The following is a 22,381-nucleotide window of genomic DNA, read 5'->3' as shown; positions in this document are numbered from 1 at the left end:
ACAAAACACCCAAACAAAACATTTTTACGCCTCAGGACGTTAAACATTACCTCGGGTATATCTCAAGCAAAGAAGCACAGAGCCAGAACATCCCTACCGGCGCGTTAACGTTACACTCGTCCCTACGGCACCCAGGCAAGCCTGGCTGCCCTCGCCGTGTCTGAAAACACGAGACTCCAGCACAACAGCTCGTTCATCACCCCGCTGTCCCATCCAGCGCCTTCATCCCCAGCTGTTTGGCCAAGCCCCTGACCCGTAAAGGCTCAGGCCGCCAAGGACTTGTGTTTATTAACCCACAATCAGATGGACGCTGCTGGTAAGGAACCGAGCGGGCGATACGTCAACGCGCTGGGCAGGAAGCACCTTGACCGGCTTACGGGAACGGGCTGTTCTGAGCGGCTGCTTTTATTTTCCGAGCTCCTCCTGAGGCACCTCGCACAGCTCTCGCCCTGCTGCTGGCACCCAGGCGAGGCAGGGCTCCCCTCAGGAGGACAACGCGTCCCCAGCACGGAGCCATCCCCCCAGGTGCGCTTCCACCGCGCCCAGCCAGCTCCCCCACCGCCACCACACGCGGAGGGGACCACATTTTTCCACAAATCGCTGCAGGAAAGCTCGGCGCTTACCCCCCCCCCACAGCCGCTCAGCTCCCACATGAAACCCTCACAGCCCCCTCTGGGGTCGGACACAGCAGCGCGGCGCCGCCAGACGCCTCCTCCCCCGCAGCCTCCCCCTCAGCCCCCGACCCTCAGCAGCTCCCCCCGGACCCCCCTCACCCGTCAGGGCAGCACCCCCCGGCTTCCCTCCGGCCCTCAGCCGCCTCCTCACCTGCCCCGTCCCGCCGCGAGCTCTGGGCCGGGCCAGGCCGCGGCTCCGCCCCGGGCCCTGCGCTCCGTGAGGCGGCGGCGGCGGCGCTATGGCAACTGCCCCCCACACCCCCCCTCCGCCGCGGCCGCCATAACGCGGCCGGCCCCGAGGCTCCGCTGGCGCCCTCAGGAGGCTGAGGGGGGGGCAGCGCCGTCCGCAAGGACCCGGGTTCGAGACCCCGGCCCGGCACCTGGCGTTTTTTGTTATTATTTTTTTTTTTTTAAGGGTGGGTTTGGATAGGTTGTGGCTTGCTTTGAACCGCGCTGCCCGAGCGGTCTAACTCCTTAAGGGTTCAATGATTTTCTACTTTGCTGTGGAAATTTAAGGCAAATCAGCACGAGGTTTTCCAGGGTTGGTACCTGATCGCTGTAACAACCTCCACCCGCCCGCTATCAGGGTCCCCAACCGGGTGATAACCAACGCTCACAGCCAGATATTCAGGGCCTCACTGTCCCCTCGCACACACAGCCCGCACCCCACCACCCCCCCGACCTACCCCGTCCTTCCCCAGGCGGGCACGGCGCTCCTGCAGCTGCCTCCAGCCGAGTGCCAAGGGGAGAAAATCCTCCCGGGGTCACAGCTGTGCCCAAAACCTCCAGAGGAGCGCAGCCCAGATGCTTTGCCGCCTTCCCCCGTCCCCTCCGGATCACCATCCCCTTTGAATCACCGTCCCATGACCGTGACCGAGTTTCTGCTGTCACTTCCCAGGAACCGGAGCTGTGGCCCCCGAAGACGCCGACCGGGCGCGCGCCTGGCTCCAGGCCGAGGCTGACGCAGGGTGTGAGGCGAGCCCTTCGCCTCCACCACCTCCTGCGAGTTCGGGGAAGGAGGCAGAGGGAAAACCCCTCTGGGTTTAGGTGAAACCGAAGATGTTTGTTTGTTTGGCTTTTCCTCCCCTGCAAGCAGTTTGCTCTCCCTGCAGAAGAGGGACCTCGGGCAGAGAGAGAAAATTGTAGCACCGAGGTTACAGCTGAAATGTTTGCATGTTTGTTCCAGGCTTCAAGGGATGTAACGGGACGGGTTTTCTGCTTGTAAGGACCAGCACAAGCCTCCCACAGACAGGAAAAACACACCGCTCCCCACCCCTGCCAGCCCAGCTGCATAACCAGCCCCACTCGTCTTCCAAGCCTGGGAATCCCAGAAACGCAAGTAAATGGCTTCAAAATACATCTATTTTCACTGCCATTAGTTTAATCAGGATGCCCTGCCGAGTCCCAGCCATCACAACCTGCATCAGCAGCCTCAAAGCCGTAACTCAGCTCACTTACTGAAGGTTTCCTATACCCCTCTTGAGCATAAAGAGGATGAGGACCTAGAAATTTGGAGTCAAGAGGAGAGGCCATGCTCCATCCCGGCCTCTCATCTCCTCCCCAGCACTGCACAAGCCCCAGGAGGTTGCCTACAGCACGAACTGAGCAGTACAGCAATGCCCCAGAAACACTGATGGTTCCTTCAGGGACCTGCTGTTGCTGTGGGGTCAGATCAAGCACCCGAACAATCCCTGCTCAGCAACAGCCCTTCCCACCCCACTCTTTCTAGGGACTAATCAGAAATTTAAAGTTTAACAGAAGTTACCATTAACTGATTTCCAGCTCTTGAATGCCACAGCAGCATGCAATGCCTTTTTTAATTTCCCAACCAAGGCCACCGTGGGCTGCCTGAGGAAGAGGACAGCTCCAGGACCAGAGGACAGCAAGTGATGGGAGCAATGAAGCCGCTGTGACAAGCCACAGGTCTGCACAGGGACATGCCAGCTGGTCCCAAGCCAGCAGCTGAGGACAGGGCAGCTCTGCTGGCTGCAGACAAAACCTGCAGAGGAGGTGACCCGTTTGCCGTGCTGCCCACAGGGCCCAGCCACTGCAGCCTGTATGTGCTGAGCAAGGTCTCCAGAGAACCCCACGCACATTTTCTCCCAGGTGCAGAAGAACAGGAGCTGCTTGGTGTTGGTCCTTCCTGGGGCTGCAGGACTCAGATGGGCTGAATGTAAAACATTCAACATTTGTATGTTTTTTTTGTAGCTCTCCTGGACCATGACATTTGCTTTTCCGCCCACATCAGAGCCCCTCTGTGGGTGTTGCTGGGCTCGGCTCCTGCACGTCACTGTTTCCAATATCCAGCTCCACCTGCATCCCTGTTGGCTGCAAGGAGAAACAGAGAGGAGCTTAACCTCACCGTGCTGGGACAAAGGACAAGCCTGCACATCACTCCGTCACCTACCCCAGAGCCAAAATCCCCTGATCCATCCCCTTGAGGACTTTTCTGCCCTCATTTTAACTGGGTCTGCTGAACACAAATAGAGGATGCAATTTAGTAAAGAAAGATGTCCCCAGATGTACTGTTATTACTCTCGTTCAGCACATCCTGGATGCGTGTCGCTGCCCAGCACACCACCGCATCCAAAGCCGTTTGGATCAGGAGGCAGAGAGGGCTCAGAGCCAGGGGGCTGAGGCAGCGCTGCCCCATGTGTAGGCAGGATCAGGCCAGGGTCACCTCTGCAGGTGTCCGAGCTGGTTCCGCAGCATCTCGAGAGTGAGATGAGCACGAGGAACAAGGTGACCTAGATTGCAAGCAGTGCCTCTCATTTAACTTGCCTATAAATACGAGCTCAGGCTGCGGGGAGCAGGTGCTCTTTTCTTCTGTAGCACGCAGCCTGGCTGCATCTGTTCCTCTCCCATTGCACTGGGTCCCCTCGTGGGGCATGATCCTGCCCTACCCCATAAGGAGCCTCCCTCTGCTCTGAGGCCAGGTCCGAGTCACTTCTCCATCGCAGAGGTGCTGGCCGGGCAGGAGCCTTACCTGCCGTGGTGACTTTGCCAAGGAAGCGCTGCGCCGCGTGGTGGCCTCCTCCCAGGGGGCTCCTTTGCTCTCCAGCAGCACCCGGGTGCTGGGCACGAAGCTCCAGGAGCGGCCGAGGGCTGGCTTCAACAGGCCGGTGCTGCTGTCCCTTGTCACCTGGTTAGTCACCTGCCGCACAGACACACTCATCATGCCCAAGGAAAAGTGGTGCCACTCAGTGGAACACCAGAGATCGCCAGGAGATGATGGCCAAGCTGCTACTTGTGTGAAGTTTCTTTCTTCTCCTTCCTGTGCTCTCCTCCTTAGCATGACCGTGCCATCCCCTTGAAAAACAGCTCGTGCAACTGCACCAGATACATACTCAGTCACGAGTTCACTCCTATCTGCAAGCTGGAGCAGCTCCTGGTGCTGAAGCCACCCAGAAGTCTAGTTTGGAACTTCCAAGTGTCCCTGAAGACATTTTGTCCTCCCTGGTTGCTAATCAGAGCAAAGGGCAGGACTGTCTCAATGCTTTCCCATGCCAGGTTCAGCACACCACCACTTTCTGTTGTGGCTTTTCCAAATCAAACCCATTATTTGTGGTCACTGCAACCTGCCTGGGAGCATCAAAGCAAACGCAATTGCTTGGCCAAGAGCTGGGGGAAGAACACAGCAAGGCCCTTCCCAGCCCCCAGCTCTGTGCAATGCAGTGCCCTGCAATTCCTCCATGGAAACTAAGCACGAGGTTACTTAAGAAGCTAGCCAGCCTCTTAAATCAATGGTGCGTAATCAAAAATAAATACAAACAGCCTTTTGGTCTGCCTGTACTTAACACTACCTTGCTCAATCAAGTGAATGACTTGCTGGCTGAGGACAGCAAGAAAAGCAGGCAGCAAACCAGCCCTGTCCTTGCTCCACACTTGCTGGAACAAGATATCTGCAGGCTGCTACATGGGGGAGCAGAGCACTCCGAGCACTGAGTGACAGCCTCCTGCTCGGCTGGGAATGGGGTCACCCCTCACAAGTGCTCCAAAATCTCTCCTGGGCTCCTTGCCGCAGCACATGAAGGTCAAGGCGCAGCAACACTCACCACCACCGCAAGGCTGAACTCCTTGGCCAGCATCTTCAGCTCCCTGGCCAGCTGCATCATGACGGCCAAGCCTGGAGGAGGACAAGGCACGGGGCTGCTGGGGGTTCCAACCAAAACACAGGGAACAGCCCCCACGGTGCACCCTGAAGGCAGGTGACACCTAGACCTGTGGGAGCCCTGGCTACAGTGCTGATGGACACCTTCACCCCATTTCCAGCACCCCGCTGTACCCTTTGCACCCACAGATCCCTGCTGTACACCAGCACGACCCAGGGACCTCTGCTGGGAGCCCAGGCAAATGGATTTGGCATGGACAGGCCAAACCCTGAGCCGTCCCACTCTTTTGTCTTCCACCTTGGAAGCCCTAAGGCCAAAAACCCCTACGAAAGCACCAGGAGCTCCAAACTCAGCCAGGCTGATTTAGCAGGCACAGGACCCCTCTTTCCAGCTCACAGCTTCATTTTCCATGGCTGCGAGGGGAACTGCTGCGATAGCACCGGCTGCTATCCAGGTGTGAGATGCTCTGGAAGGTGTCTGAGGGCCTCCTCAGCATCTCAGCCAGCAGAAAGCCCCTCAACTCCTGATCTTTGAGCCTCCATGGCAAAAAGAGCCTATGGGAAGCTTTACAAACTATGCTAGCTACTACAATGACACCACAAGCAGAGGTTTTACTCGTTAAGCAAACAGCTCGGTGCATCCCTTGTCTCCCAGCAAGGTTTCAGACCCCTGGCATGAGCCTGCATGGCCACAGCTAGCTTGAAGTTTTGCAAATAATGCTGCAAATAATGCTATAAACAGCTTCCCCTTTTATCCAGGTGCAAAGGACAAGCCAGGAGCAGCCACGCTCCCATCAGTCCTGCCCCAGCCCCAGCCCCAGGCACAGCACGCGCAGGAGGACGAGGCTCCTCTGGAAGAGCCTTGCACCCACAGTGTTTTGCCATCAGCCTCGTGCCCCAGCGACGTGTCTCACCCTCTGACTGCCTGCCGCCCAGCAGCGGGTGGATCACGGCCGAGACCGAGTCGATCAGCACCGTCTTCAAAGGTCCCGTGCAGCTCACTGCCTGCAGGAAGAAAGCACCCCGTGCAGTGCCGAGCAGTATTTTTCAAAGTCCCAAAGCTGCAGGGAGGATGTCCCCAGGACAGGGTGAGGAGAGGGACCTGGAGCCAGGCTCCTACCTGCTGGGAGAGGCGGTCCCGCACCTCCTGCAGGGCGCTCAGCATTTCATAGACGTCGAACACGCGGGCCACCTGGATCCGCTGCAGAGCCTCCAGCTGTGGCAAGGCAGTGTCACCGACAGCCCCCAGGACCTGCACAGCTGCCTGCAGGCACCAGGGGCTCCCCGGCACAACAGGGCTGTGTCCCTCCCACCCTGGTTGCTCCCAGATGCTTTTATACCACGCCACAGAGACACAGACACTAATTTCTTCCCCATTTATCCCACCCATAAACGTTGTCCTCCTTGTGCTGATGGAAGAAGCAAAGCAGAGCAACCTCAAGGAGCAAGAGCATGAGTGACTGCAGCGAGCTCTCCCCTTCTCCCCAAGAAAAAACAAAGTGGCCCCAGGAGGAAGAGTTTGAACCCAGAAGAGCCCATGGGGATACAGACGACAGCTGAGCCACCTCTGGGGCTGTCGGCAGGCGAAAGCCAAGGCAGTTTTAGCACAAGTGGTGGAGGAGCAGCGGGACGGGCTCCACAGAACTTGCCTGCTCTTCCTCATCCTCTGCCTGGGCCTGAAGCATCTGGTAGAGGCGGGAGGCAGTGAACCCCCCCGTGGAGTCCAGGAACAGGACGTGCTGCTTGAGGCCGAGGGACACACTGGCCGCGATGCTGAGGCACACCTGGAGAGGCAGGGATGTGGCAGCAGCAAACCCCCAAAGGACAAGGGGAGCCCTCAGGGTCCCCCGACCTTGGTGGCAGCCCCAGAGCCACCAGGGACGGCCAGAAACTTGGTCCCAACCTCCTGCTGGGGCTGCCTTGTGCTCTGGGAAAGGCCGGAGACCACTGGAGATGCAACCAGTGCCTGAGCAACGCCTGTTTCACCCAGCACTTCATTTTTCCTCACACCCAAGGAAAAATGACAAGAGCAACAATTGCCAGTGACAAAATCCCTCTGATGGCCTCGGCCTGAGAGCCACCGAGACTGCCAAGCTGTGAAGGAAGTCTCCCCTCTTTGAGAAGTCCAAAGGCTCTCGGTTTGGGGCAGGCCATGTTTTGCATGCCTGAAGGCAACATGTCCCCCCCACTGCCACTTTTCTCTCCTCCATCCCACTCACCTGCGTCTTCCCGCTGCCCGGTGCACCCATCAGCTCCGTCACCTCCCCCGTGTACAGCCCCGAGTCCAGCAGCTGGTCCAGGCTGTGGGTGCAACACAAAGTGGGACCACCAACGCGCCCCCGGCCACAAAGGCTGGGATGTGGGAAGCAGCAGCACCCAGACACCCGTCCCTACAGCCCCCTTCCCAAACGCAGACGCACACTTCGGGCTCTGCTCCTTCCCTCCTACCCCCGTCTCTCTCCACAAAAGGCTGCAGCAGATCTGTAGTGAGGGGGGGGCAAGGGGACTGTCCTGGGCTGGAAGGGAACTGCAGGGCTGAGAGCCGTGTCTGAACACCCAGGGCTTTCTCTGCATCCTCCCTGCTACAGCCCAGCAAGGAGACTGGGGAAGGAGAGAAATAAGCACAGGGAATAGAGAGCAACTCATTCCCATGCCCAATCTTGGGCTTCACGACTCCAAAGCCCTCCCAGATCCACAGCCCTCTTCCCTGGAGCCCTCAAGGCAAAGGCTTGAAAGGCTGAAGGCAGTGTGTTACCCAGCCTAAAAGTGAGATGTGCAAACATTTCCCCATACACGTGCGGGCTCTTGCAAGGACAACACCAGCATCGTTCCCTCCAGGGACAGAAACCAGCTGACTTTGCAGCCACAGGACCAAAAATCTCCTCTCTCCTCTCAAAGCCTGAGCCAGGTGGCAGCTGCTCAGGATGGTTCGGACACCGCTGAGCCTGCTCAGGGCACCACCACCACCCCACAAGCAGGGTGGCCACAGCCTTTCCCCCGGTGCTGTCCTCACCTGGGGCTCCCGGTGGGCAGGATGGCCGTGGAGCTCTTGAGCTCCTCGTAGAGATCTGCCCCGTTGGCAGGGAAGGCCGAGAACTGGGCCAGCAGCACTCGTCTCACCGCAACCAGCGCCTGGAGGGGGGAGAGACACCACTAGAAGGGACCGGGGAAATTCGGGGACACTGATGCTCGCTGTGGGCTCCCCCCCCAAAAAAGAAAGCCCACCCAAGCAGGGAGCTGAGCTCTGAGCCGGGACGTGGGGGGCACCCCGTTACCTTGTAGGACAGGGAGCACTTCTGGGAGACATCCTCCAGGTCTGACGACACAAAGTCCACCACTGCAAACAGCAGGAGGGACGAGGAGCTGGGGGCCAAGCCCAGGCAGCCCAAAACCACAGCAGGCAGCCCCCGCGTGGGGACAGAGCACGGTGCCCCCCCGGGAAGCGCCGGGGCTGATGTTCCCCACCCCGATGCCCCCCATTTTACCCGTCCTGATGCCGTTTGCCCGGAGGACCTGGATCATCTCCTCGGTGAGGCCGGGGCAGAGGCCGGCTCGCAGGACCACCATGTCCCTGACCCCCCCAGGACAGGGAGCGGAGCCCTGTGGAGCACACGGAGCGTGGGTCAGGCACCAGCCTCCCGTGGGACCCCGCAGCCTCCCCACGGCGTGGCCAGACACCACCGAGACCCCATCCCACGCTGTGGGCGATGGGGGGGCTCCATTTATCCCCTAATTTACCACCAGGCAGCCCCCAAACCCTACCAGGCTGAGGCTGGCAGCCTCACCCACGCAGCGCACGCCGAGCCCTGCTCCTGCCTCCCTCCGGGGAGGGACCCCCAGGGACCCCAAGGGCTGTGCCCCAGCCCCACACCGACCCCCCCCCCCGGCACCCCACGGCCCCCCAGCTCCCCACGGACCCCCCAGCTCCCCACGGTCCCTTCCTGTTCCTGCGGAAGGGCCGGGCCCGGCCCCGCACCCCCCCCTAGCGGCAGCCGTGGGCGAGGGGTCTCGCGTGGGGGGGGTCCCTGGAGCCTTCTCCCCTCTCCCCCCTGGCTGCTGGCACCTAGGGGTGCTCTGGGGGCAGCTGGTGGGGGTGATGGGGGTGATGGGGGTGGTGGCTGTGTTAGCGGTTGGGGGTGCAGGTAAATTGATAAATTTTAAAGTGGGAAAATAGAAATTAGCCAAAACACTCGGGAAATGAGGGGTTGGGGGGGGGGGGGTAGTGAAGCCTTACAGAGCTCCCCGTGCCCCCAAGCAGGGTTTTTGTCCCTTTTATCAAAGGAGGGTGCTGCGTCCAGGGCTGCCCCCAGGTGCCATTGGGGTGCCCTGCAGCTGGGGGGGGGCACGGTCTCCCTGCAGAGCTGCTGGGGCACCCCCCCCCCCCCCGAGCAGCTGATGAGAGGAAAAAAAAAAAAAAAAAAGAAAAATAATAATAAGAAGAAGACCTGTTGTGACTTCTGAAGCTCTTTCAGGCAGGTTTGTGGGGTGGAAGATGAAGGTGCATGGGGGGGGGGGGCTTCTTGCTGTCCCCACAGGGACTTGCTGCAGGGGACTGGAGGCTGCCTCCCTCCCTGTTCCCCTGGGATTTCATCTCCCCAGTAAAAGCTTCCCTTGGCTTTCTCACCCGGAGCCTCAAGAGGGCCCCCAGCACCCACTGAGATGTGTGAGGCCACAGCTGCCCTTTTGGTGCTGAACTGGGGTTACTGGGGGCTCTCCCAGTGCTGCTGCTGCTCCTGGAAGCGGAGCTGCTGGTGGGGAGGGCACAGGCCAGGCAGGAGGGGAGCTGGCAGGGCTGAGCTGACCTTTCTTGTATCAAAAGCAACGTGGGAAGGCGTTTCTGACCCATTTGCCCAAGCACGGCCTGGAAAAGCCACCACACCAGGTCCGCCTGAGGCAGAGCAAACCTCTTACACCCTGCTGAGCTGCCTCTGGACCTGGAGGCGTAAGATCCCCAGGCTGGGACACAGCTCAGCAGGGCGACAAGATAACAAATTTCTCCTGGCAGAGCCTCAGCAGGGGCTTGCACTGCCTGTTGCACTGCCTGCTGCGGCTCAGCCTCACAGCATGAGCTGGTCGGGGCAACTAAGCGGGTGTTTTGGGGGGAGAGAAGCTGCAAGGCAGAATTCCCGGAGCTGTGACCCCGTGAAATGTGGGGGCTGAGAGGCTGAGCGCTGGTGTCCCTCGAGCTGAGAGCTGGGGCTCTCATCACAGCAGTGGGCTGCTGGGCTCCAATACAGACTTAGGTGTTAGACCGTGCCTGGGGGGCTGCGGGAGCATGGGACACAGGTGGGATTCCCATCATGGTGGGATTCCCAGCAGGATGGGATTTCCATCAGGGTGGGATTTCCAGCAGTTCGGGCTCCCCAAAGCCCTGCAGGGAGGTGGCAGTGCCGGATGCTTCCCCCCCGAGGGCCTTCTGGAAGGTGCTGGGCACTGCTGCAGCTGCCGGCACGGGGCCACTTGTCCCTGTGCAGCTGTCTCGTGCGTCCCTAAATAGAAAGGGAGACGGGTCTGAGCGCTGGGACAGGGGTCAGCCAGCCCAGCCGTGGGCTTTTTTTGGCACAAAGCCCTCCCATTCCTGCTCCCCCTGCCCTGTGCAGCTCCCCAGGTTGAGGAAAGCTGAGATCCATCCCGGCGGGTGGGAGAGCATCCCCTCTCTCTGCGGGGAGCCGCGTCCCCGTGCACGGTGTGTCCCCCCCGAGCTGGGCTGGCTGCTGGCACCCTGGCTCGCAGCCCTCCCCGGGCACTATATAGCACAGGAAGGGGACAGGCTGTGGTGACAGGTGACACTGACACGCACCAGGAGCTGCCAGGTCCTGCCCAAACTTGGAGTGGAAGGCGAGCTCTTTCCTGAGCCGTACGGACCCTACGCAGTGCCGGCGGACTTCTCGAGCTGCTTTTTGTTATTTTATTTTTTTTTCCATTTATTAATTGGCCCTTAAGGATCGACAACTGTGGGAAAAGCTTCTGAGGAGCCACAGCTTTGAGGAGCAGTTTGATTTTCCAAACACTTCAGCCCGGTAATCTGCTTTTATTCATGTGTGTGGTAATTACTCGCTGGGCTCATGGTGAAGCTCAGCTCGGCGGCGTGGGCGGGTGACCCTGGTGGCATGGGCAGCAGAAAACAGAACGGGCACAAAATCCATATTTTTCCTTAAAACTCCCAAACAGCCTAAAACATGCATCTTTTTTTTTTCTTCTTTTTTTTTTTTTTTTTTCTTTTTTCTTTTTTTCCCTCTGCCCCCTAGATGGAGGATCCCATCCAGCTGAAAGAGGAAGGCAATAAATACTTCCAGGCCAGCGACTACGAGAAAGCCGCTCAGAGCTACACGCAGGCCATCAAGCTCAGCAAGGACAAGGCGCTGCAGGCAGTGCTGTACCGCAACAGGGCGGCGTGCTTCCTGAAGAAGGTGAGGAAAGCTCCCCCTTTCCATCCCCACAGGGCTGAGCACACCAGTTTAGCTCAGAGATGGTCCCATTTAACTGTTTCGGAGTGCAAGCTTTCGGCAGCCACCCTGCCCCATCTTATGGGGGCTCTGTGAGCCCTGCCTGGGGGTGCAGGAGCATCGCTCGCTGCCTGTCTCAGCACAAAACAGGCACGGATCTGCAGCAAAACGAGTTGCTAGCTCTGTACCAAAACTGTCTCAGCTGCCCGCAAGGTTTTAGCAGGTTGTTTGCATCCCCTCTTCCACTGCTGCCTGCTGTTTGTTGCTGCAGCAGTGTCTGCTGTCTCACCCATCCCGCAGACCTTTTCCTCTTTTCTCTCCATCAGTGATGAGAAATGACCTAAACCTCCTCCAGAGCTCTCTCTCCCCCCCTCCCTAGGCTCCTACTGGTTTCACTGGGGTGTCCAGTTAGCGGGAGCAGAGGCCACAGTTGCCTCAGCAGCGGGGATGTTCCCTGCTGTTCCGCTGCTAACAAATTGCCGTTCTGGTTTGACAGGAGGAATATGCCAAGGCAGCCTCGGATGCATCGAGAGGTAAGGAGGGGGCAGATTTTAGAAAGTAGAGCTGTTTTTCACACTCACTGCTCTCAGGAGCTGCAGTTGCTGTGAAGCAGATCATGATTTACATGGGGGGTTCCTGAGAAGCAAACTGTGATGCCTGGTCTTTTGGATCCCTTTCCCAGCCATCGACATCAATTCTTCGGATATCAAGGCCTTGTACCGGCGCAGCCAAGCTCTGGAAAAACTGGGGAAATTGGACCAAGCGTTCAAAGATGCTCAGAAATGTGCTACCATTGAGCCCCGCAACAAAAACTTCCAGGAGACCCTGAGACGGCTGGGGGCCGACATCCAGGAGAAGGTAAATCTGGGGGGAGCAGTCCCAGGCTCACAGCCCAGAGGTGGGAAGTCCAAGGGCACTCCTTGCTCTGGGATCTTGCTGGATCATTGGTCATACCGAAAATTTACAGCAGTGTAGGGGGATAAACAGGCTCTGGAACTGCAAGTTCCTACCTGAAGCATGGAAATCTGAGGATCAGATTGAATGGGTAAATTAAAAAGCATCACAGCTGGCTCCTGAGGCTGGGCTGGCCCTGAACATCTCGGTAAGGTCCTGGTGAGGAGCTGGACTGGCTTCAGACAGGGCCTGGCAGTCCCCACGTGGACTGGGCCCTCCACGGAGGAGCTGGTCCCTTCCCTGCCCCTCAAAGCACCACGAGGTCTCAGATGATGGCTCAGGGTTTGGGCCCCTGTGTCTGTTTCTGAGACGTTACACTTGCTTTGTTGTTCAGCTCATTGCTTGCTAGCCTGTGGTTGTCTTGAAGGGAAAAGGAAAAATTGCCTCTTGATTTTCTGCCTCTGACGCTCCGTGCTCTCTGTTGGCACAGCTGCGCATTCAGTTCTCCACGGACCTGAGGGTGCAGAAGATGTTTGAGATCCTGCTGGATGAGAACAGCGAGAAGGAGAAACGAGAGAAGGTGAGAAGCGCCCCGGCCTTGCCCGAATTGCTGTTGTTTAACACCAGAGGCCCCTGTGAGGAGCTGAAGGCCGCCTTCCCTTCCCCTGATGTGATTTCTTGGAGAAACCTCTCGGTGGGGTCAGAGCTGTGCACTTCTCCTGCCAGCTGGGCGCCCCCAGCTCCCACCAGCACATCCCAGGTTTGGGAGTTTGGTGGAGGAGTTTTGGAGGCCGGGGTCGTGCTGCTAACGTGTCCTCTTGCCTCCCCCCAACAGGCTGCGAACAACCTCATAGTCCTGGGGCGGGAGGAAGCGGGCGCCGAGAGGATTTTCCAGAACAATGGGGTCAGCTTGCTGCTGCAGCTGATAGAAACCAAAAATGCTGAGCTGATCCTGGCAGCCGTGAGGACGCTTTCGGGCATGTGCACAGGACATAAGGCTCGGGTAAGCAGCGGGGTGCTCGGGACCTTCACCGCTCTTGTCTTGCACCTGGGGAGTGGAAAATCAATCATCGGCAATGTTTGTGAGCAGCGGGGATTTATTCTCCTTCCGCTTCTTGCAGGGAAAAAAATGAAATCCTACAAATGACATTTTTAACTCTGGGGAAGACGAGACAAATAAGGAAGTGGGTTAACACAGACCAAAGAAACTGATCCTATCACTGTGCTCCTGACCCCTGAGGTCAAAGCTGTGCTCCTCGTGGTACCTTTCTGTGTGCTGGTGAAGCAAAATTTAGGATGTCATCACCACTAGTGGTGGTGGGCAGGGCTGGGTCAAGCCCCGGTCCTTTGCCACAGGTCTCAAGAAAGCAACAAATGACTTGGTCTCTACAGGAAAGTTTTGCCCGAGACTTCTGTTAGAGGAAGGAAAGCAGGGAGGATCTGCAAGACAGTTCAGATTCCTGGGAGGGGTCACAAGGAAAATCCCAGCAGTCTGAGCCAGCTAGTGTCTAGCTTGAAATCAAGTTTTTGTCGTGCAAAATGGCCCATGAGAGGTCCCATCTGCTACACGTGTGTGTCCACCTCCTGCTTCCAGCCAACACGAGCATGGATGTCCGTGCAGTGATGTGAAGGAGGAGGGGGGGGAACTATAACATGACAGAAGATGGATAACACCTCGGATAAAAATCCAGTGCTGTGGACACCTATTTGCTTTCTGAAACCTTAACTGTTGTCCCCTGCACAAAGGCTGTGCTGTGAAACCCACTAGGTCAGAGTCGTCCTGAACACACTTCCCCTGACTTGCTGGTGTCACCATGCATGGGGACACTGTGTGATGACACGGGGTTTGCTGGCAGCCAGGACAGGTTCCTGCACTAAACTGTCTCCTTGTTATCCACCTGGTGTGGGGACCAGCCCCAGCTGTGCTCATCTCACCATCCTCAGTGTAAATAGCCCATCATTTCTGACAACTCTGGATTTTTAGGAGTTGTTTTATAAATGAATATAAGGCTGAAAAGCAAAACTGCCCTGTGCAGACTCAGGATTCACCCAAGAAAATTCTTTTTTATGAGCCAAGCCTGACTTTTCTAAAGCATGCAGGAAGGACAGGCTCTTCCCCTTTGCTGACTGCTGCTTGGTTTTCTCCTTTCTGGGGCCAGGCCACTGCGATTCTGCACTACCTGGGCATCGACAGCATCTGTATGTGGATGTCGGTGGACAACGAGGAGATCTCCCTGGCTGTCTGCAACCTCCTGCAGACCATCACTGACTGCTTGCTGGGCCAGGGCAAAGAGGAGCACCACGGGAAGGAGGAGGCTCTGGTGCTAGGTAATGTGCAGTCCCTTGGTCTATCTGGAGAAACAGGTGCTTTCTGCTCTGCCTTAAACACCTACATTGCAGCCATGTGGTGGCTTTGAGTGGTTTTCACTGGATTCGCCAGCTTTCAGAGAAAACTTCTAACTGGCTGCTACTGCCTTGCTTCTGTAGATACTAAAAAAGACTTGAGGATGATCACAACACGTTTGCTGGATATGTTGGTCAGTAAGAAAGTGTCTGGGCAAGGACGAGACCGAGCTCTCAACCTCCTCAACAAGAACATACCGAGGAAAGACCTGAAAGACCACGACAACAGCAGGACCATCTTTGTCATTGACAACGGTGAGTCCTTCCCCTCTGTTCCTGCTCTGGCCTGGGAGGCACGGAGCTGCCTATTGCTTGAATAGCTGGAAAACTGTTCCTCTCTACAAAATGAATTCACTCTTTTTTTTTTTATTTGGTGCATGCAAGCCTGGAGCAAATTCAGAGCTTATTAGCAGGAAACAGTTTTAAGGTTAAGAGGAAAAAAAAGCATGTATGACAACAAGATCTCTTCAGTTTCCAGAGAATTGGTTTAAGCTTCTCCAGTTAGTTTATTCCAGTGTATTTGCTGATGCTTGTAATGTTAGGGCAATTTGGCTTGCATAAATTGGGTGCCTTAGGCAGGAGGAGATGAAAAACCGCTGGGTTTCCTGGATGCTTGAATTTAATTTCTAAAGGGGGGAGGGTTAATGTGTGGGCTGTTTTATATCAATTCCAATGTGTGCGTGTTACCATTTTGGTGAAAGTTATTTAATAATGCTTCTAGCAAAAGGAGGGTTGAGACACCCAGAGTCACTTGAAGGTCATGACTTCTCCCCAGTAAGAGCCTCCAGCCTGGGAGGTCAGGGGGCTCAACGCCTCCTGACCCAGCTGGGGCCCCACTGCACAGTTCTGCTTCTCCGAGAGCTGGATAAATGCTCCATGCTGCAAACCCACAACCCACCAGCAGAAAGTCCCAGTAAATATCTCAATAACTTCTTTGTCTACAGCTTACGTGATTAGGCTATGAAAAACTAAGATGGTTGTTTTGTTGCAAGAACCCAGCAAACTATCCCAAATGCTGTCCAGGCCCTCTCTGCTCTAGCAGCCCTATCACTTCATTGTTCCCAGGCTTAAAAAAGATACTGAAAGTGGTGGGCCAGATTCCTGAGATGCCTGACTGCCTGCCACTGACAGAGAACACCCAGCTGACTGCGTCCATCCTCCTCAATAAGCTGTACGACGACCTGCGCTGCGACCCGGAGCGTGACAACTACCGGGTGATCTGCGAGGAGTACATCAAGTGAGTCGGGTGGGCTCGGGGTGCAGGAGAGCTAAAGAAAGCGACGGGCTCTGGCAGTGCAGCTAGATGCCAGACTAAGGCCCTGGGGGATGATTTGCTTGAGATCCTGCACGATTCCTCAGCATGGGTCCTCAAATCCTCGCGTACTCGTACCTGCTGGATCACGACCTTTGCATGGATTTGGGCTCGGCTGTGTCCCAGATACCTACATATTTCACCAGCGGAGTCAAATCCAGCAGAGAAATGAAGGACCTGTTATCCTCTTGAAACAAAACTGCTCTCTATGTCCCTGCTTCCCCTGCCAGAGTGCGGCAGGGGGGATCCCTCAGGCAACCTGAACATCTCTCCATGCCGCACCCCACCATTCCTGGTGCCCTAGCTCTCCCATGGGGTGCAGTAGCAGTGGGTCTAGCTTTCCAACTGCCCCCAATCTGGTGGAGGACATTTCCTGTCCCACAAAGAGCTATCCAAGGGAATGAGAACAGTGAGCAGCCACTGAGCCATGTGCTGACTCCCTCTGTCCCATGCAGGAGCAAAATCGACCCCCAGAACATGGACAAGACACTCCACGCCATCCAGATGGTGTCTGGGGTTCTGCAAGGGCCCTTCGACTTAGGCAACAAACTGCTGGGCATGAAGGGAGTCATGGAGATGATGGTTGCCCTGTGTGGGTCCGAGAGGGAGATTGACCAGCTGGTGGCTGTGGAAGCCCTCATCCATGCCTCCACCAAGCTGAGCCGGGCCACTTTCATCATCTCTAACGGAGTGACGCTCCTGAAGGAGATCTACAAGAAGACCAAGAATGAGAAGATCAAAATCCGAGCTCTGGTGGTAAGGATGTCAGCCCCCTGCCTCTTCTCCTCCTGCCCTGCTCCCCACCGTGCCCCTGGACTTGGGAGAGGGAGGAGGTCCTGGGAACGTGCTGGGTCACCCCTCGCAGCTGGGGGATGGCTTCTGGTGCTTCCCCTGCAAGACAGGGGGAGAGAGCAGACCAGAAAAGCACAGGGGTTATTGGCAACATAGAAGGCAAAACTGGTTAAAGACATCCCATAAGAGCACAGAATTGGACCGCTGTGCTACGAGCTGAAAAATCTCCTGGGTATTGGGATGTTTCCTCTTAGACCTGACTTCAAATTTTAGATATGGGATTAGGCTGATTCTGGGCAGCACCACTGGAGGATTAATGAACCTTTCTCCCTGGTGTATTTTCTTCTTCCTCCTCAGGGTCTCTGCAAGCTGGGCTCAGCAGGAGGGACAGATTATGGACTGCGACAATTTGCTGAGGGGTCCACCGAGAAGCTGGCCAAGCAGTGCCGAAAGTGAGTTTTACCTTGTCTTTTCTCCTGTTATTCCATACTTTCTCAAAATGCAATTTGCTCCTTCCCCTTGAGATCCTGCCCACACATTGCCTTCATTTCTTGTTGCTGCTTGACAGCTGATAATGCCCGTGGGGCCATTGCTCCAGGACCTGGAGCTCTTCAAAGCCTCAAGCAGCTGGTGTTCCCCCTGCCTCAGTGCTGTGTAGCTGTCCTAATCTGTTCTTCCCTGCGGCCTTTAGGTCCCTTGCGTTGGGCCATGGGAGGAGGTCCTGTCTCAAGGGACCCAGAAGGGAGTTGCAGCAGGACCTACGTACAGGTTCAGGCCTGACGCAGTTCTCAGCCCATCTTAGTTTTTTCCTCTCAAATAAATCAGTGCTGGCTCCTGAGATAAATTCGGATTTCTCTCTTCCAGGTGGTTGTGCAACACCACCATTGATGCCCGCACCAGGAAGTGGGCCGTGGAAGGACTGGCATACCTGACCCTTGATGCAGATGTGAAAGATGACTTCGTGGAAGACGAGCAAGCTCTGCAAGCTATGTTTGAATTAGCCAAGGTGCTTTCCCCTTACCTTGTTCTCTCACTCCTTTGGTAGCATCAAGCTCTCCAGAGTAACACTGTCTCCCCAAGCCGGTAAAGTTGTGATCCCAAAGTCTCATCTGTATCTAGCCTAGCAAAATTTCAGTTTTTCAGCAGCTGAGACACCTCAAGCTTGTTCTCATCCTGGTCTTCTCCCAGGAGTGTGGAAAGTCACTCTTACCTTTACTATCAGTAGGTGTTCCTGCACAAAAAACAAAGGCATCAAGATTTGGACAGCATCTGATGAGACCACATCCTGTTTAACCTTAATTTCCATTTTTCCCTGACCTGGGGATAAGCCAATGGGCACTTAGCTAGGACTGCCACCATGGTGGCTTGCAGTCTGGGGACACGTTTCCCTGCCATGTTCTCTTCACCCTCACATGAACTTCTATGTTTCTGTGCAGATGAGTGACAAGACTATCCTGTATTCTGTGGCTTCTGCGCTGGTGAACTGCACCAACAGCTACGACACCAAGGAGCTGGTCCCGGAGCTGGTACAACTGGCAAAATTCTCCAAGCAGCACGTGCCTGAGGAGCATCCAAAGGTAGGTTGGAGGAGATGCTCAGATCTGAAGATTTTCTTCAGTGTATTCCTTGTCACAGACCTCAGGCCTCCTGGCTCCCAGGCTACGAGGCTGCAATCTCTGTGCTCTCCAGCCAGGCTTGGCTGTAGTCGAGCAGGATGGGGGCTGCTGAGGGGCTGACCCCTTTCCAATGTCCCCCCCTGCCAGGACAAGAAAGATTTCGTTGTGAAGAGAGTGAAGCGGTTGCTGAAAGCCGGCGTCGTCTCTGCTTTGGCCTGCATGGTGAAGGCAGACAGTGCCATCCTGACAGACCAGAGCAAGGAGCTCATAGCCAGGTGCCTGCCTTGTGTCCTGGGAGCTAGGGGTGCTGGCCTGAGATGGGTGCCTGGGCTGGCTCCTTGTTTGCGGGGTGGTGCCTATGGGGGCAGGATGAAAAGGGGGTGGAGAAAAGGCTTAAGCACAAAGCCTTTCTTAACCTATTTCATAAAAATGCTCATGCTGGCATCGAAGCTGGCTTACGGGGCTGTCTTGCAAGGTTGCGTTGTGAATTTCTAGTCACCCGTACTGGTTATTGCCGTCTGGCATGGCTGTTTCACTGAGCGATGCTGTGCTTTGCAGGGTGTTTCTTGCATTGTGTGAGGACCCCAAGGACCGCGGGACCATCGTCGCTCAAGGTGGTGGAAAGGTGATGACTCTTATCTGCTTGATGTGCATCTAATGTCTGTCAGGAGCCTACAGTGAGGGAAGGTGGCAGAAAAGCCTGAGCTGTCCTGGTAGCCCCTGGGGCACAGACTGGCTGCAGTCTTACCTCTGCAAGCCTCTAATGAAGCTTGCAATGAACCTCTAATGAACCTTGAAATAACTGTTTGTCAGCTTCCAGCTCTGGCATGGTGCATGTATGAGAGCAAATGGAAAACATCACTGTAGGCTACTGTCCAGACCCATTTCTCCAAGAGACAAATCTTTAGGATATTTTAAACTTATCTTAGCATACATCAAGGCAATACCATGAATCTTCTCAGGGGCATTTAATGCTTTCCTCTGTGTCACTAGGCCCTGATACCTCTGGCTCTGGAAGGTACAGATGTTGGCAAGATAAAGGCTTCTCATGCTCTGGCAAAAATTGCTGCTATTTCCAATCCAGATATAGCATTCCCAGGAGAGAGGGTAAGTTAAAATATATATATATAATAATTAACTCCATTAGCAAATGGAAATTGCCAAGATCTGAAAGCTGGAAAAGCGGTGACATGTGTGACATGCTCTGTCATAGGTGTATGAAGTGGTGAGGCCTCTTGTCAGCCTGCTGAACACAGAGAGAGATGGCCTCCAGAATTATGAGGCTCTGTTAGGTCTCACTAACTTCTCAGGAAGAAGTGACAAACTTAGGTGAGTGTACCTGCTTTTTGACCTACCTTTCTTTCCCATACACTTTATCAGGAGTGATTTTTCTTTTTTTTTTATCAGGAGTGAATTTCAGTTCAATGCTTTTCTTACAGGACTGCAAAGACTGATTAATTTGAGCTACCTTTGGCAGAGATAAAAAGGTCTTAGAACAGAAACATTAATATAATAATAATCAGTAAGAATAAGTGCATGTTTTCCCCTAGAAAAATGAAAAACAATGTGAATTCAATTGGAATTAGATAAGGGATGAAGCATGTGTCATGAGTTTCATGAGCCGTGGGCACAGATTTATGTCAAGCCCTTCCCTGCCTCCCCTCTGTCTGCAGTTAATATTTTAGTGTGACTATGGCATGTCCCATAATCTATTCTGACTCCTCTTCAACACAGGATGAAGATAGTCAAGGAGAAGGCATTGCCAGACATTGAAAACTACATGTTTGAGAACCATGACCAACTTCGACAGGCAGCCACAGAGTGCATGTGCAACCTGGTGGTCAACAAGGAGGTAACTCCCTCTGCATCTCAGACTTGACTCCATGCACCAGCTCGTGAGCCACCTCAGTGATGCATGCATAACTGTGTTGTCTCTGGATATCATGTGTTTTTTTTTCAGGTACAGGAGCGGTTTGTGGCTGATGGAAATGACCGGCTGAAGTTGGTGGTGTTACTGTGTGGTGAGGATGATGAGAAAGTGCAGAGGGCAGCAGCAGGAGCCCTGGCCATGCTTACAGCAGCACAAAAGAAACTCTGCTCTAAGATGACTGAAGTGGTAAGACCATCAGTAGAATCGCTGGCAGTGTAGAGGTAACCTTGAAAAGGGCCTGGCTCAGTGAAAATGCTCATAAGGAAGATGTAGTCTACCAGATGGCTAACAAGGAGCTTAGTGGTGAAGCTGAGACCCAGGTGTGCATGCTCCTAGTTCACTCAGGCACAAAGTAAAACAGTCTTGTTTATATCAGCCTCCAAGACTTCATCTCAGATGAAACATTTTTATGTAGCTATTCCTCAAGTGAGGTCCAGCATACTAACAGTCAAACAAGGTTAGGAATGCAGAATGGCATTCAATAGAGATCCTTAAAACCTGCCATACGTAACCTGAAATCCAAACCTTGCTTCATTCAGAAATTAAAAGAGCTTGATCAGTAATGTATTGGGCTTCACAGGTACCAAAACATCTCTGCTTCCTGCAGAGATCTCTAGTCCTGAGTGCAGACCCTGCATAGCAATAGCTGAGGCTGACAAACCCTCTGTTAGTGGCACACATGCTGATGTTGGACACTGGGGTTTGTTCGAATACAAATCATCAATCAAGCCAAAGGAGGGGCTCAGGAGAATTACTGGGGGGAGTGGACTGCTTCCAGTCACCTCAGCTGTGTTGCTTCTCTAGCAAGATTCTCTGCTCAGAGATTATGCAGCAGCATAAATGTGGAACATCTGTTTTATGTGGTGCTAGGGTCACGAAAACTCCTGATGGGGAGGGGGGCGGGCAATATGTGAAGGGGTTCACAATTTTGGAGTCAGGTTTCCTTAGATACAGAACCAACTAACCATACCTGACGTAAGTATGAAGAGGCGAGTCCCTGTTCTTCCACTGGGACATGCCTCGCCAAACTTGTGTTCTTGGTTGAGGTATTCTTCAAACCAGTACTAATGCTATCTCCCTTCCTTGAAGACCACCCAGTGGCTTGAAATCCTGCAGAGGCTCTGCTTGCACGATAACATGGAAGTGCAGCACCGTGGACTGGTCATCACTTTCAATTTAATCAGCGCCGACAAAGAGCTAGCAAAGAAGGTGGTGGAGACAGAGCTCCTAGAGATCCTGACCTTCATCGGCAAGCAAGAAGATGATCCCAAGAAGCAGCACATCATTAATGTAGCACGTGATTGCCTCACAAAATGCATGGATTATGGACTGATCAAACCTCTCTCTCGAGCATGAGGAAATGAAAAGTACTGAAAAAGGCTGAGTGGGGAGAAAAAAAAAAGCTACTGGGAAACGAGGAGAACAGAGCCATGAAGAAAACTTATTCCCATTGTCAAGGCATAGACTAGAGCTGGGGGACAGTTTAAGAAGATCAGAAACTGTATTAGGGAAAGGATGACATTTGCATCAGGAATTTGGAAGATGTCCATCTGAGTAGTTTCTGGATGGTGTAAATTATTTCCTTGTCCCCATTCAGCTGATAATACTTAAAAGTCTCAAGGCCTAGCTATGGAAAGAGTTGGTTGTTTGGGAATGTGCCAGGGGCTGTTGAAGAAAACTCAACTGAAATTGGTTCTGCAGCCATCCACAGCTCCTGGTACTTCAGTAATTGCTACCAATGATGGAACCAGGAGGAGGTTTAATTGCATCCCATCCTGCATTCAGAAAAGAAGTTGGCTGTTAGTTGTGTGCTTTTTTTTTTGTGTTGTTCATTTATGGTATTTTTAAATGTTTTTAAGTGGTGTGCCAGAGTTTGAGGCTGGAGGATGAACTTTTAATAAATTTATTACTTCGTTCCATGTGGAATTTCTAATGTTCTGCTTCAATTAAGCAAATGGAGGATCTAGGGCAATTCCCAATCTCAAGTTTGCTTCATATCCAGCAATGTGAGCACAAGCTGAATTTACACCACTTGCAAAATAATCTAATGCTGCTCAAAAGAACGTGTGAAGGCACTGTGAATATAGGCTATCTGAAGAGGCAGCACTAACGGGATAAGCTGGCATTCATATCAGGGCACGCAGTGGGCTCAACATGGAATTTTGAAACTATCTCACTTAGGAAAGAAGAATGAGAAGAACAC

At 54.4% G+C, this 22,381-nt stretch overlaps 3 protein-coding genes and 1 long non-coding RNA gene across 14 annotated transcripts in view; 2 read left to right on the top strand and 2 right to left on the bottom strand.

Annotated features, from left to right (window-relative positions):
- The window catches only part of RFFL (ring finger and FYVE like domain containing E3 ubiquitin protein ligase), a 32,754-nt gene extending 31,222 nt beyond the window's left edge, over window positions 1-1,532 (bottom strand). For 2 of the 8 annotated variants that reach the window (XM_084493073.1, XM_084493083.1), the window contains exon 1: window positions 826-919. Coding sequence is in view for 1 of the 8 variants with exons in the window: in XM_084493066.1 (XP_084349192.1) it covers window positions 1,361-1,517 (157 nt within the window). In the remaining 7 variants the exon portion in view is untranslated. Of the gene's footprint in view, window positions 1-50; window positions 288-773; window positions 920-1,360 lie in introns of those variants that run through there. The other 6 variants (XM_084493074.1, XM_084493084.1, XM_084493066.1 and 3 more) reach the window with 5 other exon arrangements.
- LOC311421334 lies at window positions 42-2,541 on the top strand. Of its 2 annotated transcripts, none has more exons than XR_014684813.1 (2): window positions 42-316; window positions 1,573-2,380. It is a non-coding gene; the product is annotated as an uncharacterized lncRNA (long non-coding RNA). The 2 variants fall into 2 exon arrangements; XR_014684812.1 differs by having other exon boundaries at window positions 113-316; window positions 1,861-2,541.
- RAD51D (RAD51 paralog D) lies at window positions 2,034-8,751 on the bottom strand. Of its 3 annotated transcripts, none has more exons than XM_084493087.1 (11): window positions 8,703-8,751; window positions 8,271-8,385; window positions 8,061-8,122; window positions 7,799-7,917; window positions 7,005-7,086; window positions 6,435-6,569; window positions 5,906-6,001; window positions 5,700-5,790; window positions 4,730-4,800; window positions 3,661-3,828; window positions 2,034-3,002 (listed from the first exon to the last, which is right to left on the bottom strand). In XM_084493087.1, the coding sequence occupies exons 2-11, from the start codon at window positions 8,350-8,352 to the stop codon at window positions 2,919-2,921; spliced, it is 990 nt and encodes a 329-aa protein (XP_084349213.1). In that variant the 5' UTR covers window positions 8,353-8,385; window positions 8,703-8,751; the 3' UTR covers window positions 2,034-2,918. The 3 variants fall into 3 exon arrangements, with proteins under 3 accessions (XP_084349213.1, XP_084349214.1, XP_084349215.1); XM_084493088.1 differs by lacking the exon at window positions 8,703-8,751 and adding an exon at window positions 8,681-8,694; XM_084493089.1 differs by lacking the exon at window positions 8,703-8,751 and adding an exon at window positions 8,548-8,656.
- Window positions 8,752-10,587: 1,836 nt separating this feature from the next.
- UNC45B (unc-45 myosin chaperone B) lies at window positions 10,588-22,104 on the top strand. Its single transcript, XM_084493053.1, has 20 exons — window positions 10,588-10,805; window positions 11,034-11,195; window positions 11,728-11,764; window positions 11,914-12,089; window positions 12,616-12,705; window positions 12,961-13,128; window positions 14,285-14,453; window positions 14,613-14,783; window positions 15,594-15,765; window positions 16,296-16,596; window positions 16,990-17,084; window positions 17,497-17,638; window positions 18,069-18,209; window positions 18,396-18,523; window positions 18,807-18,873; window positions 19,242-19,355; window positions 19,462-19,577; window positions 19,983-20,100; window positions 20,209-20,364; window positions 21,268-22,104. The coding sequence occupies exons 2-20, from the start codon at window positions 11,034-11,036 to the stop codon at window positions 21,532-21,534; spliced, it is 2,790 nt and encodes a 929-aa protein (XP_084349179.1). The 5' UTR covers window positions 10,588-10,805; the 3' UTR covers window positions 21,535-22,104.
- The last annotated feature ends 277 nt before the right edge of the window (window positions 22,105-22,381 follow it).

Source organism: Aythya ferina (genome assembly GCF_964211825.1).
Source record: "Aythya ferina genome assembly, chromosome: 19".
Taxonomy (NCBI): Eukaryota; Metazoa; Chordata; class Aves; order Anseriformes; family Anatidae; genus Aythya; species Aythya ferina.
This window is presented reverse-complemented; position numbering and strand designations above follow the sequence as displayed.